Source organism: Myotis nattereri, assembly GCF_964212035.1.
Source record: "Myotis nattereri genome assembly, chromosome: 6".
In the NCBI taxonomy this organism is placed as follows: Eukaryota; Metazoa; Chordata; class Mammalia; order Chiroptera; family Vespertilionidae; genus Myotis; species Myotis nattereri.
In genome coordinates this window covers 99934760-99950392 of record NC_138081.1, presented here as the reverse complement: position 1 = coordinate 99950392, position 15633 = coordinate 99934760, and the positions used below count along the sequence as shown (strand labels likewise).

Genomic DNA, 15633 nt, shown 5'->3' with positions numbered 1-15633 from the left:
TATAGAAAATCAGGTTCATACAGCATATATAATACTTTAACCTGATTCCTTTTTACTTAACATTAGACTGTGCAATTTCCAATGATCTTAATTATTTCAGGACATATTTATAATATGAAATATTTTAGAAGTTTGAACATTCCCATGGTTCATGATAAAAAAAATATATAAGAGGGTAAGTCTCCCTCCTGGCCACTGAATTCTCCTTCCTAGAGCAGCTGCTATTATTAATTCCTTGTGTATATTTAGAAGTATTTACACATATAAAAGCAAATGCAAATATATGATCCTCATTTTTTCACTTAGCAGCACAGCTCAGAGATGCCGGTGGTCGAAGGCCAGGCCTCCTCATTCTTCTTCCCACTGCAGGGTGTTCCACTGTGAACTGCTCATGACTTTCTGAAGCGATCCCCACTGCCTGACATCTGGCTGTTTCCAGTGCTTTTTTCTTCTTGGCTATTACAAACGACACTGCAGGAGAACCCCTGCACACACACACACACGCTGCTGTCTGTAAGTGTGCCAGTCCTATAAATTCCTGGAATGGAACTGCTGGGCCAGAGCACATTTATTTGTCATTTTTATAACTATTGTGAAATTTCCAGGCCAACTCCCTGCTCCAAAAAATGTGCAAAAACAGGTGGAAGGCATCTAAAATAATTATGTAACATGTTACTGGTCATTTCATACCTAATTCATGACTTGTATTTTCTACCCTCTGCCATCTGGACGGCTGGCCTGGAGCCAAGACCATCACCCTCACTGCCTCCCAACCTCCCTTCTGACACACAGGTTTCTTGGCCCAGCTTCCCCTGAACTCTTCTATGCTTCTTTAGCCTCATTCCCTCTTTTCACAGAAATTCCTTTTATCTTTTGAGTGAGGCCATTATGATAACACCCTCTCCAGCGGTTCTCAACCTGTGGGTCGCGACCCCTCAAAATACATCCTGCATATCAGATATTTACATTATGATTCATAACAGTAGCAAAATTACAGTTATGAAGTAGCAACGAAAATAATTTTATGGTTGGGGGGTCACCACAACATGAGGAACTGTATTAAAGAGTCATGGCATTAGGAAGGTTGAGAACCACTGCAATCAATGGTAGGCAAGGGGAATATTGGAGGTCGAGACCTTTAAGATGAAAAGGATCCAGGGATGTTTGGGGTGCAGAGAAAGTGCAGACCTGACTCGGCACCAATCACACAGTCTGTGATCGTCTTCCAGCACACGTCCCCGTTCCCAGCCACAATGCTACTGATAGCAGGATATTCTTGGACTTCAAGCCCGAGTTCACAGATCAGATGGTACACCGGGGCAGAAAGGCATGTGGTAACAGGGTCCTCCAGCGACATCTGAAACATAGAACATAAAAGACACTGTCTTACGGGAAGTAAAGACGCATGAGTGCTAACTATACACTTAACCCAAGAATATCTATAATCATACAAGTGTAATATGCTAATTAGACCACACATCCTCCCAGACGAAGCCAGGGCTGCGAGGGAAGCCAGCGCTGACAGCCGGGGGGAGGAAGGCCTACTCTTGTACGAATTTCGTTCATTGGGCCTCTAGTCCTATATAATAAAAGGCTAATATGCAAATCGGCAGAACGACTGGTTGCTATGACGTGCACTGACCACCAGAGGGCAGATGCTCAACACAGGAGCTGCCCCCTGGTGGCCAGTGCTGCTCCCACAGGGGTGGCTAAGCATGTCCGACTGCAGGCTTAGGCCGCTCCCCAGACCCAAGAGGGCGCAGGCCGCCTGAGGGACCACCCAGATGCACTGATTCCTGAGCACCGGCCTCTAGCTCTATCTGAACAGACTATAAACAGCTCTAACTACTGGGACAGCTGTATGATTAAAGCATTGTGATTAAATTGAAAGATAATTTACGTAACGATTTTCAAATAAATAAACGTTTAAAGGTTGCAATCTCAACATTCACAGCATTTGTGAAGTGTGGGTTCACAAAAGCTCAGTGTCTGACGGCCAGTGCACCATTCTCGCAGTTCCCCTACCCTCCCACCTGCGCCGCCCACCGCTCACCTCCACGACTTCCGGGTCCGGCCCGCGGCGCCGCGCAAGGACGCGGCTGGTCCCGCCCCGCCTGCGCGCCGCACTTCCGGAAGCACGTCGGCCTGCGCGGCGCAGGCGCGAGACTGAGCTCTCGCGGGAAGTGGCGGCGGTGGCGTTGGGCTCCGCCGCAGGGAGGCGCGGTGCCGGCGAGGCGCGGAGGCGGGCGCGATGGAGAGGCGCAGCCGCGGCGGGAAGGCGCCCGTGACGCCGGCCGCTCAGCCGTCCCCGACGGGGGCGTCCCGGAAGGAGAGGCGGCCCAGCATGTTCGAGAAGGAGGCCGTGAGTGCCGGCGGGGCTCGGGGAGAGCGGCCGGTCCCCCAGGTCTGGGTGTCCTCCCAGCCCCGAGAGTGTTGGTGTTCCGGACAGAGACACACAGTTGTAGGGTTTCCACCTTCATTGGTGAAGGGATTACAGACGCCCCTCCTCCCTTGGGCCCCTCAGCCCGCCCCGCCCTCCCCACCGCTTCCGGGTCCACTGCGGTGCCAAGTGCGTACAAGGGCTCCGGTTAATCCCTTCCCACCGCCTTCCCTCAGCTGCCGCGGACGGTTCCGGTCTCGTGCTGCCCGGAGCGCGTCCTGCGAGCCAGAGGCGGTGTGTCGGCCACAACGTGAGCGCGCCGTGCTTTCAAAAAGGAGAATAGCTGCTGGACCCAGCAGAACAAGTGGGCGGTTTTGGTTTTAAAAACAGCGGCCGACTCGGTGTCTGAAGAGCATCCTGGAGCAAGACGCGCAGTAGGAGATAGCAGGCCCGTTCAGTCACCGTCTGAATGGAGGGGAAGTGTTCAGTTTTCCCGGCGACTTCACTCCGGGGCCCCGTGGGACCGGAGTGTGGAAACCAGCATTGCAATCGGGACGCCCCTCCCTTTGACACTTGAACAGAGACGTGTTCCCCCGGACGCCAAGCTGCCGGGACGGGCCGAGGCTGGAAACGGTTGCGCCCACTTGTCTTTTCCTGGCTCCTTTTCACACCTACTTTGTGGGCGTCAGGATCGAATGAGGGAGAGAACCTGCCAAACCTGGTTTTGAAATCCTAATATGTTTCAAACAAAAAGACAGCCCTCCTAAAGAAAGTCACGGTAACGGTTCAAGTTCAGTGACAGCGCTCTGGTGTCCACGTTGTGCAGAGGAAAGGGAAACTGAAGGAAGACTAATGGGCCAAGTTCACACAACGAAGGAGAACAGCGGAGCAAGCCAGAAACCTGACCTTGTACTTGACGTTTCCTGCTCCCAGAAGCTCCGCGTTATTGCCTGGCAGTGAGCCTGAATAGCGGGTCACCTGCTGGTAGTAAGATTTCTGTATTTGGAGGCAGACAAAGGGGCCTTTTATAAATGTACTGCCTACTGAATGCCGGGATTGGCCTTGAGAAATGCCTGAATGCAAAACGAGGAGGTGCACAGTACCGGGGCCTACGGCCCAAATCTGGAAATCGGGGACATGGACATGGACAAAGGCAGTTCTTAGTTATTTGATGTGGGTGTGATTGATCATAGCTGTCTTTAAAATCTAGCTTCTGCCGAAACCGGTTTGGCTCAGTGGATAGAGCGTCGGTCTGTGGACTGAAAGGTCCCAGGTTCAATTCCGGGCAAGGGCATGTACCTGGGTTGTGGGCACATCCCCAGTGGGAGGTATGCAGGAGGCAGCTGATCGATGTTTCTCATCGATGTTTCTAACTCTCTATCTCTCTCCCTTCCTCTCTGTGAAAAATCAATAAAATATATTAAAATCTAGCTTCTAAAGGTAAGAAATTTGAATAGACCCATAATTGGGAAGAGACTAAGAGAGGATTCCACAGATGCTCACAAAATATACCTGAAGACAATGAGTATATCAACAAGTCATTTATAACTTGTAGGTAGATGATAATTCCTATGCTCTAAGCATAGGAAATATTAGAACTGCAATTCAATCAACGTAAACATTTTTTTAATCCGTTCTGAACCCATTTCTCCCCCCTTGTATAGCACCTCAATTTTTATTTGTAGAATTAACTAATCCCCCACTGGATAGAGTTTTGGTGTTACTGTCAGTCACTTTCCTTAATGTTAAGGTGAGCCCAAAACTAGGTAAAATAGATAACTATTCCTGGAATACTTCAGGAAAGTGGTTGAGATTAATTTAAAATGAGGATGGCATAGTGAAGTGCCTCATGTGTCTGTCTCTGAAAGAATAAAGTTAAACTTCAAGCCTAGAGGTTAGCAAACACAACCTGTGGGTCAAATTTTGCCGACAGCTTGTTTCCGTACAGCCTATAAGCTAAGAATGTTGTTTGTATTTTTATACAGTTATTTTAAAAGGATGGAGGAAATAATACCTGTACTTATATCATTAGATGATCAAGACAGAGTATCAATAAGGACACAGCCTTAAATGATATGTTAGATGGACTTAACAGATATATCCAGAGCATTCCATCCAAAAATCAGGAGGAAAATTGACAAAGACCATATTTAACCCACAATGCCTAAAATATTTAAAAAAACAGAAGAAGTTTGTCAACCCTTGCCCAAGCCAGACTAATCAGGGGGGAAAAAAATAAAGACAAATTATTAATATGAGGAATGGAAAGGGGAAGTCACTACAGACCCAATAAATATTAGGAGGATCAGAAGGAAATATTAGAAATAACTGTGGGCATACATTTATGAACTTGGATGAAATGTACAAATTACTTGAAAGACCCTATGAGCTGGATTGTGTGCCCCTAGTTTTGTCTGTTGAAGCCTAACCTGCAGTACCTCACAAAGTGAGTGTATGTGCATGTGGAGACAGGGCCTTCAATGAGGTAAATAGGTTAAAATGAGTCTGTTAGGGTTGTGCCCTAATCTCTTCTGCCTTGTGTCCTTATAAGAAGAACATAATAGGACACAGATACACCAGGGCCAGCATGCACAGCAGGATGGTTTTTATATAAAGAGGCAGCAAGAGGGAGGGTATCCATCTGCAAGAGAGGGGTGTCAGGAGAAATCAACCCTGTTAGCATCTTGATCTTAGATTTCCAACATTCATAATTTGGTCAAATTTGTTTAAGGCACCTGGTCTATGGTATTTTGTTCCAACAGCTTTAGCAAACTAATATATAGACACAAACTACCATAGATACCCTGAACAGCTCCTATATCTATTAAAGGAAATGAATCTATAGATTAAAACGGTCCCATAAAGAAAACTTCAGGACTTGATGGCTTTTTTAGTGAGTTTCTACCAAATGTGTTCTGGGAAATTGAAAAGGAGGAAATTCTTAACTCATTCTATGAGGCCAATATTACCCTGCTATTAAATATGGAGTAATAAGAATAAAATGGACCAGTATTCATGAGCATGGAAGCAAAAATTCTTAATAAAATTATAGCAAATTAAAGCCAACAACATATAAAAAGAATAAAATATAGGTGCTATCCAAGATAGGAGGACTTAAATATATAAGCCAAATATTAGCAGACCTAAAGAGGGGAACAGTCAGCAATACAAAAGCAAGGGAGTTTAATACCTGTGGTTACATCAATGGATAGATCAGACAGAATATCAATAAGGAAACAGCCTTAAATGACATGTTAGATTAGATGGACTTAACAGATATATCCAGAGCATTCCATCCAAAAGTCAGCAGAATACACATTCCCCTCAGAAGCACCTGGGATAATCTCCAGGATAAAATGTTAAGTTATAAAACAAGTCTTAATAAATTTAAGAAAATTTAAATCATATAAAGCACCTTTCATAACACAGTGTTATGAAACTAGAAATAAATTACAAGAAGAAAACAAAAATCCATAAATATGTGGAGATTAAACAACATGCTACTAAATAACAAGTGGGTGAGTGAAGAAATTAAGAGAGAAATAAAAAAAAAAATGCCTTGATAGAAATGAAAATGGAAATACAACACACCCAGATCTATGAGGTCAGCAGAAGCAGTGTAAGAGGGAAGTTCATAATGATAAATGCCCACCTCAAGAAACAAGAATAATTTCAATTTAACTTTACACCACAAAAACCTAGAAAAAAAAGTGAAGCCCAAAGTTAGTAGAAGGAAGAAAATAACAAAGATCTGAGAGGAAATAAATGAAAGAGAGACTAAAAAGACAAGAGAAAAGGTCAATGAAACTAAGAGCTAGTTGAAGATAATCAGAATTAATATTTACCTAGACTCACGAAGAAAAAAAAAGGGGGGGGGGGGGCAAACAGAATCAGAAATGAAAAAGGAGACATTACAACTGATAACACAGAAATATAAAGAATCATAAAAGATTACTATGGATGATTATACACCAACAACTTAGATAATCTAGAAGAAATATATAAATTCTTAGAAGCATACAGCTTTCTAAGACTGAATCATGAAAAAGTAACCTGAAAAGACCAACTTCTAGTAAAGAAATTGAACAGTAATAAAAAAAACTCCCAACAAACAAAAGTTCAGTGCAAGATGGCTTCACAGGTGAATTCTACCAAACATTTATAGAAGAATCAATAGCTATCCTCAAACTTTTCCAAGAAATAAAAGAGGAACACTTACCAACTCATTTTACGAGGCCAATATTACTCTGACGCCAACATTACCCATACAAAGACACCACAAGAAAAAATTACAAGCTAATATTCCCAATGAATGCAGATGCAAAAATTATCAAAAAATATTAGCACATTGAATTCTGCAATACATTAAAAAGATCTTACATCATGATCAAGAGGGGTTTATTGCAAGGATGCAAGAATTGTCCAGCATCCCCAAGTCAATCAATTGGATACACCACTTTAACAAAATGAAGAATACCAGTAAAAATCATGAGTATCTCAATAGATGCAGAAAGAGCCTTTTACATAAAATCAACATACAATTATGATAAAAACAAAGTATGTATAAAGGAAACATACCTTAACATAATAAAGGCCATATATGACAAAGCTGTTGCTAACATCATACTTAATGGTGGAAAGCTGAAAACTTCCTCAAAGATCAGGAGCAAGACAGGGATGCACACTCTCACCACTTTAATATAGCACTGCAAGCCTTATTGAGATCAATCGGGCAAGAAGATGAAATAAATGGCTACATTTATTTGGAAAAATTGGACTCCAAAGCAAAGGCAACAAAAGCAAAAATAAAGGAGACTCAGACTAAAAAGCTCATGCATAGTCAAAGTGGAAAGGCAACTTAATGAATGGGAGAAATAATTTGCAAAGCATATCTATACTAATGAAAGGGTAATATGCTAATTAGATGGATAGACTGGGCGTCTTCTGGACGCGGCCCCTCATCCAGGCCAGCCCAGGCTGGCTCCACCCCCCAGTGGGGACCCCCACCCTGATTGGGGACGTGGCTGGCCTGCAAACTACCTGCAACCCCTTGCCCAGGCCACCCCTGCCCCCAGTGGGTACTCCCCATCCCGATCCAGGGCCCCCTTCAGGGCAGGCCAGCCGGCCTCCACCCATGCACCAGGCCTCTATCCTATATACTAAAAGGGTAATATGCAAATTGGCCCTAATGGGAACGACCACTGGGCCAGTCACTATGAGGCACACTGACCACCTCTTGGTCCCTTTCCCCAGTTGGCAGGCTCTGATCACCTGATGGCCTCCAGCAGCGGGGGCAGGGCTGGTGAGTGGGCAGGAATAGCCGACCTCTTGGTCCCTTCCCCCGGTCGTCAGGCACCCATCACCCGATGGAGAACAGGGAACCGGGGTGGGTGGTGGGGGTGGGTAGGGCCAACTGCGGGCAGCTGGGGAAGATGACCCTGATAGCAGGCCAGGCCTAGGGACCATACCCATGTACGACTTTCATGCATCGGGTCTCTATATATATAAAAGCCTAAGCAACTAGCCAACTGGCTGGTAGCTATGACGCGTACTGACCACCAGGTGGCAGATGCTCAACAGGATAGAGGCCTGGTGCATGGGTGGGGGCCGGCTGGTTTGCCCTGAAGGGTGTCCTGGATCAGAGTGGGGGTCCCGCTGGGGTGCCTGGCCAGCCTAGGTGAGGGGCTGAGGGCCGTTTTTAGACTGGCCACACCCCATTTGGGGAGGGGGTCCTGCTGGGGTGCCTGGCCAGCCTGGGTGAGGGGCTGAGGGCTGTTTGCAGGCTGGCCACAGCCCCTTCAGGGTGGGGGTCCCCCCTGGGGTGCCTGGCCAGCCTGGGTGAGGGGCTGAGGTCTGTTTGCAGGCTGGCCACAGCCCCTTCAGGGTGGGGGTCCCCGCTGGGGTTCTCAGCAATGCCACAGAGGTGGGAGAGGCTCTCATTACCACCGCTGCACTCGCCAGCCATGAGCCCAGCTCAGGGCTTCTGGCTGAGCAGTGCTCCCCCAGTGGGAGCACACTGATCACCAGGGGCAGCTCCTGCATTGAGCGTCTGCCTCCTGGTGGTCAGTGCGCATCATAGCAACCAGTTGTTCCACTGTTCGGTTGATTTGCATATTAGCCTTTTATTATATAGGATGAATGGGTTACCAATGAGATCAAGAAAGAAATAAAAAATTTCATGGAAACAAATGCAAATGAACACACAACAACCCCAAATATCTGGGACACAGCAAAAACAGTCCTGAGAGGGAAGTTCATAGCACTACAGGCATACCTCAAGAAAAACAAGAAAAATCAGCAATAAACTATTTAACCTTACAACTTAAAGAACTAGAAAGAGAACAACAAGAAAAGCCCAGAGTAAGTAGAAGGAAAGAAATAATAAAGATTAGAGCAGAAATAAGTAACATACAAAAAAACAATAAAAAAAAAATCAATGAAACCAAAAGCTGGTTCTTCGAAAGGATAAACAAAATTGATAAACCGTTAGCCAGACTCATCAAGAAACAAGAGAGAGGACCCAAATAAAATAAAATCAGAAACAGAAGTGGAGAAGTAACCACTGACACTACAGAAATACAAAGGATTGTAAGAAAATACTATGAACAACTATATGCCAACAACCTAGACAATGTGGATGAAATGGACAAATTCCTAGAAAAGTACAGTCTCCCAAAACTGAATCAGGAGGAATTAGAAAACCTGTATATATTTTAATAACTGATGAAATAGTAGCAGTAATAATAATAATAATAATAACTCCCAGCAAACAAAAGCTCAGGTCTGTATGGCTTCACAGGGAAGTTTTACCAAACAGTCAAAGAAGAACTAACACCTATACTCCTCAAACTATTTCAAAAAATCCAAGAGGAGGAACACTTCCAAACTCTTTTTATGAGGTCAGCATAATACTAATTCCAAAACCAGATAAAGACACTACAAATAGAATTGCAGGCCAATATACCTGATGAACATTGATGCTAAAATCCTCAATAAAATATTAGCAAATCGCATCCAGCAATATATTAAAAAGATCACACATCATGACCAAGTAGGATTTATTCCAGGGACGCAAGGCTGGTATAATATTCACAAATCAATAAACGTGATACATCACATAAAGAAACTGAAAGACAAAAATCACATGATCATACCAATAGATGCACTAACTGATGAACAGAGTGGATCCAGAGACATGGAAGCATGGAACAGTGCAGAATCTCAGAGGGAAGGTGGGGGAGGGTGGGTGGGTAGGAGGTAATCAAAGACCTTGTATGCATATGAAGGGGAAGGGATAATTGGGGGGAAAAGGGGACATGTAATACTTTCAGCAATAAAGAATTATAAATAAGTCCTATCCTCCTATATAATAAAAGCCTAATATGCAGATTGTCCCCTTGGGTGGTCATTCAACCAAGAGTTCGACCGCCCACTATGACGAGCACTGACCACCAGGGGGCAGCGCGGAACATGGTGGGCATCGGTGATGCAGCGCTGGCAGCGGGCAGCAGTGGAGGCACTGCTGGCCCCAAAGGGCCCTGATGAGAGCAGGACTGTGGCGAGATGGTGGAGCAGGGCCTGTGAGGTTGGGGGCGTGAGCTGGGGCCCGATCTCTGCAGGCCACCCAAGGGACCCCACCCTTGCACAGATTCGTGCACTGGGCCTCTAGTAAATAAGTAAGTAAATCAATACCTCTCCCTACCTCTTTCTTTCAGTATACACAGATTGTACAAGAAAGGCTGAAAGAATCGTCTCATGATGTTCTGTATATAGAGCCTCCATTTGATGATTCCATTGCTGAGATAAGTAAAGAATGGAAGAGCTCTATGGCAAAATTTAGGTTTGCTAATACATATAGAATGGAGCCACTCAGAAAATTCCAAGCTCATTCAGTAGAAGCTAAAGTCCAGCAGATATTAACGGTAGGTTGATAAATGTGTATGATATAATATCTAATAATATCTAATCCAGGAGTCCTCAAACTTTTTTTTTTTAAGATATATTTTATTGATTTTTTTTTACAGAGAGGAAGGGAGAGGGATAGAGAGTTAGAAACATCAATGAGAGAGAAACATCGATCAGCTGCCTCCTGCACACCCCCTACTGGGGACGTGCCTGCAACCAAGGCACATGCCCTTGACCAGAATCGAACCTGGGACCCTTGAGTCCGCAGGCTGACGCTCTATCCACTGAGCCAAACCAGTTAGGGCCCTCAAACTTTTTAAACAGGGGGGCCAGTTTACTGTCCCTCAGACCATTGGAGGGCCGGACTATAGTTTTTAAAAAAACTGAACAAATTCCTATGCACACTGCACATATCTTATTTTGAAATATAAAAACAAAACGGGAACAAATACAATATTTGTATTTGCATGTGGCCTGTGGGCCGTAGTTTGAGGACCCCTGATCTAAGCTTTCGGGATTTGGTAAACTATATTCAGATTTATGGCAGTATAATTACCCTGATTGTTTTTTTATAGCACTTAACTCTGAAAATATCAAAGTGCTTTGGGTTTGTAGTCAGTAATCTTTACATTGATGCTGTGAGTTAGATTAAAGGGAACATGCTTCTATTTCATTTAGCTCTTAATTATCCATAAACTGTCCCTCTGGTTCCATGTTTTGCCCATAACTGGAGGAATGAGTGAAAAAGAACACATTGGATGTGTGTATTTGTGTGAAAAATTGGTTCCTGTCTATGCTAAAGCATCTTTTAAGTATAGACCATCTCCAGCTTAGGCATCCGTTCTTTTCTTCCTTAAACTTACTGGAATATAGTTCATTAAAAACAGTTGTTTGAAACTCAAACACATGATCCCAGGTTCATTCAAAAAAGCTTCTCAATTTTACAAAACTAACCCTATAATACTAATATTACTACCGGATTAATTTTTCTAGTTTTGGTGTCGGAAGGCTACATTGTTCAGATGGGAGGAATTCCCTTCACCATCTTTTCTTGATAAAGGACCAAATTACAACACTTTTTATTTTAGGAAATTCACTTGAGGCACCACCTTTTCTGAATCCCTTTTTCATCTTCGGTCTCTAGTTCTGGGCACCAGGCACCAGGAGTTTCCTGATAAGCAGATGCCCTTTGTGGTCTTCCGCCCAACCTCACCCCACTCCTTGTTTTGAAATTACCTCCCCCTCCAATTTACAAAATGCATTCCTCAGTAACAACTGATGTGAGCTGCCTATTTGGAACAAAGCATAGGTTTAATTTGGTTTGTAGAAATGATTAGTAACTTTAATTTTTAAATGAATTAGCTTTTATTAATAAAGAAGAATAGGTGACTCCAATTTCTCTTCACTGTATAGATATATTTCTAAACGGAACTAATAATTATCAGATGATATTTGATGAAGATGTAATGGCTCATGGCTTCAGGAAATAAAGCAATTCAACTCAATTTTACTACAATAAAATAACTATTTATGACCTTCTTCACTGATCTAAACACTAATAGCAAGCATTTGTGATGCGAGAGTATACATTGTGGTGTGTCTCGCACTCAGTTCTACCACATAGGCTGAGTTCACATTTATTGAATATAGTAGGATTTCAAATCATATTTAATTTGATAATTTATAGAGTTTCATTGGGCTTGATGGGGCCTAGAACAGCTTATTGGGGATGTCCGTGAATGGCTGGGGTCATGAAGAGGTCAGGGATTTCCCTGGAGTTCAGGGAACACTGAATGTAGTTCTAGACACAGAAATAGTATATATTGATGGAGCTTGTGGGTATTTTTCTATTGGGAGTGCTTATTTATTTAAAAGAGAGCCCTTAGGTAGAGAAAACCTGGGATATGTTAGGCAGGTTCAGAAAAGGGAGTGGTTGTTGCTAAGTGTCCAAAAGGTACAGCCACAGCCAAGTACCTGAGGGAAATCAATGCTTCTAAACCCCATTTTAGACCCAGAGCATTCTAGAAGGGAGCCAAAACAAACAAAAAGAGCTAGCTAGTTCTTTGGTTTTACTAGTGCATGCCTGTATGTTTAGCTAGGAGTCCATTTGTTGTCACTCAGAACCCAGAACATTGGTTAATGTATCTTTGGTCCCAGTCAGCCAGTCAGAGGCATATGCTATCTGCTCCCGAGGTGGTCCAAGCCTGCTTAGGGCTGGGAGGGAAGTGTAGGGCTTCAGGGCCCACACCTGCCCCCTCCCCCACCGCTGGATGCTAATTCACTAACAAGCAGGGTGAGAAACCTGACTTCCTTGGCCACGGGAAAAAATCCACCGAGTGGGAAGCATAGGGAGAGGTTGGGAAGAAGTGGGCATTCACCAGAGGAGATGAGGAAGAGGGAGACAGGAAAGGCCCGGTGCAGCTCCGGACCAGGTCGCCCTGCTGCAGGGAATCCCAAATATGAGCTTTCGCAAGGATGTGCACTTTAAGAAGTTGGTTTCCCTACCAAAGAATTCCCAGAAGCTTTCCTTCAAACCCCCCCTCCCTCCCGTGTCTCCCCAAATGTCTGATAACAGTAATCTAACACAGGGAAACCTTCAGCTCAACCAAGAGTAATGGAACAGAATCAAAAAACCAAAATAAGTTTTCTTCAAAATTGGGATTGAAATAAATTGGTAAGCATGACATGTAGTTAATATTTGGTTTAAAGTTATATGTATTATTTAGACATGTTTTTTACTTGAATTTTTATTTAGAAAATATTTAGTTTGAAAATTAAGGTATACTTTTTAATTTTTTAAAGGAAACTCTTAAAGATGTCAAATATGATGATAAACTCTTCTCTCACTTGTCGCTTGAATTAGCAGACATCATATTGTCAGCAGTCAAAGACTTTGGGTACCACCGTTATAAATTGATTATAAAGGTATTATTTATTCAAAAGACTGGCCAGGCAATAAACGTAAGTACCCCTTTATCAGTTAGAACTACGAGGTCCATCCTCTGTAGTGACTGGGTGTCTCTCACTCAGCCCTGTGATGGCTCCAGGGCATGTCAGGCCCGGGGTGCCTGGGAATGAAAGAATAATTGTGTTAAATTTATGTTCTTTCACTGCAATTATTTGAAAAGTACTTAGAAATGACAATTTCTATTGATAACCTATTAAGTTATATAGATAGCCTGTTTCTTAATCACCCTATTTTGATAATTAATGTCATTTACTAACCAGTAAATTTATTTTAGGCATTAATGGGTGTTAGATACTGAAGAAATTAGAGAATTATAAGGAATGACTGATTCTTGACTACTTTTTACTCTAGTCAAGAAAATAAAGCAACACAGCTTAGAGTTTGAGAAAAAAAAATAATGCAGGTAGTGTAACAGCCTAGGTTTGGGAGTCGGATTGGGTTGGATATGAATCCTGGCAGAAACACTGATGATAATAAACTATGATGATAAAGAGTTTTTTATGGTAGTTTTTTTTTACCTATAAAATCAGGATAATAAAGTCTAATTGCTGGAGTAATTGTGAGGACTAAGTGAGACTAACTGCATTCAAGTCCTTAATATTTTCTCCAGCACAGAGTCCTCAATAAACAGCAAGATTATCATTATTTACAAACTAGAGGCCAGGTGCACAGATTCGTGCACTGGTGGGCTCCCTCAGCCTGGCCTGCACCCTCTCGCAATCTGGGACCCCTCAGGGGATTTCGAATAGCTGGTTTCTGCACAATCCCCACAGGCCTGATCCAAACAGGAGGGAGCCTAATCCTGTGCATTGAGCATCTGTCCCCTGGAGGTCAGTGTGCCTCATAGCAACTGGTGGACCAGTCGTTTGGTTGTTCAGTCGTTTGTTTGCTTAGACTTTTATATATATAGATAAAAATGCAACCCCACTAGGCCAGTGGTTCTCAACCTTCTGGCCCTTTAAATACAGTTCCTCATGTTGTGTGTGACCCAACCATAAAATTATTTTTGTTACTACTTCATAACTGTAATGTTGCTACTGTTATGAATCGTAATGTAAATATCTGATATGCAGGATGGTCTTAGGTGACCCCTGTGAAAGGGTTGTTCGACCGCCAGAGTTGAGAACCGCGGTAGATGATCATCAGTGCTCAGTGAAGAAAATTAAGGTGGGAGGTGCGCTAAAGTGACAGTGACTCAGTGGGATTGTCTGGAGACAGGGAAGGCCCCTAGGGGATGTCTTAATGACAGGAAGAAGCCAGCTGTGCCAAAGGTCAGGGAGAACTGCCAGCAGAGAAAATGTGGCGAGCAGAGATGCCCAGGCAGACTGAACTCAGTGTGCTTCCGGAATCCTCTGTGGCTGTGGGATGTTCAGGGAGCATCTCCTCACAACGTTCCTAGAAGGCGAGAGCAGAAGACCTCTTAAGGCCTGGCTTGGAAGTTGCACAATGTCACATTCTTTTGCTCAAAGCAAGTCCCAATGACAGCTGATACACAAGGGGAAATAGACTGAACCTCTTGATGGGAGAAGCCAGAAAGGACCTGTGGCCATTTTAGAGGCACTGCAGAAAATTAGGCTGTATCAGACCACACGTGGCTTTGTAAGCAAAGCACCGGAGTTAGCATTTCTCCCACAGCCACGTGTATAATCAGTGCCATTTCTTCATTTTGAGACAAGGTCCTAACAAATTTTCAGTTGGAAATCTCTTAAGGGCAGGAAGGTTAATTCCTCAAGATGGATTACAACACAGCAGAGTAGCACCGTACACTGAGCTACTAGAGCAGTGGTTCTCAACCTTCCTAATGCCGCGACCCTTTAATACAGTTCCTCATGTTGTGGTGACCCCCAACCATAAAATTATTTTCGTTGCTACTTCATAACTGTAACTTTGCTACTGTAAACAATATGTAATTATATATGTGTTTTCCGATGGTCTTAGGCGACCCCTGTGAAAGGGTCGTTTGACCCCCAAAGGGGTCGCGACCCACAGGTTGAGAACCGCTGTACTATGCCCAAACCACAGAGGGCCTCCTGGTCCTTCCCGGACATCCTGCTAGGACGGGTGTCTGCTTCAGACGACAGCTGTGGTGAGAGAAGCGAAGCAGGGCCCGGGAGGCTTCACTGTCAGTCTCCCCAGGAAAGGGACAGAGTGTGCGTTAAATGTGTAACTCTCTAGCAAACCGACATGTCTTTAAAGAAATCGAGCTTGTGTAGCTTTTAAAATTACTTAACATGTTCAATCTAAAGTTAATTTTTTAAAATGTCTCCAGGTTGCCAGCCGATGGATCTGGGATGTTGCATGGGACAGCTGGGTTGCAGCTAAACATGAAACAGAAACTTACGTGGCATTGGCCTTGGTATATGCTCTTTACTGTGAATAA

General features: G+C 43.7%; 2 protein-coding genes across 3 annotated transcripts in view; one reads left to right on the top strand and one right to left on the bottom strand.

The window, feature by feature from the left end:
- Positions 1–2489, bottom strand: part of ERMARD (ER membrane associated RNA degradation) — a 21413-nt gene extending 18924 nt beyond the window's left edge. For both annotated transcript variants that reach the window (XR_013996155.1, XM_081094228.1), the window contains exons 1-2: positions 2054–2489; positions 1189–1357 (exon numbers count right to left, since the gene is read on the bottom strand). Coding sequence is in view for 1 of the 2 variants with exons in the window: in XM_081094228.1 (XP_080950354.1) it covers positions 1189–1357 (169 nt within the window). In the remaining variant the exon portion in view is untranslated. The remainder of the gene's footprint in view (positions 1–1188; positions 1358–2053) is intronic.
- On the top strand, positions 2252–15633 carry DYNLT2 (dynein light chain Tctex-type 2; the record flags this gene model as incomplete). Its single annotated transcript, XM_081094229.1, has 4 exons — positions 2252–2362; positions 10096–10302; positions 13088–13246; positions 15523–15633. 4 exons carry the CDS (start codon positions 2252–2254, stop codon positions 15631–15633), a joined length of 588 nt encoding a protein of 195 aa, XP_080950355.1.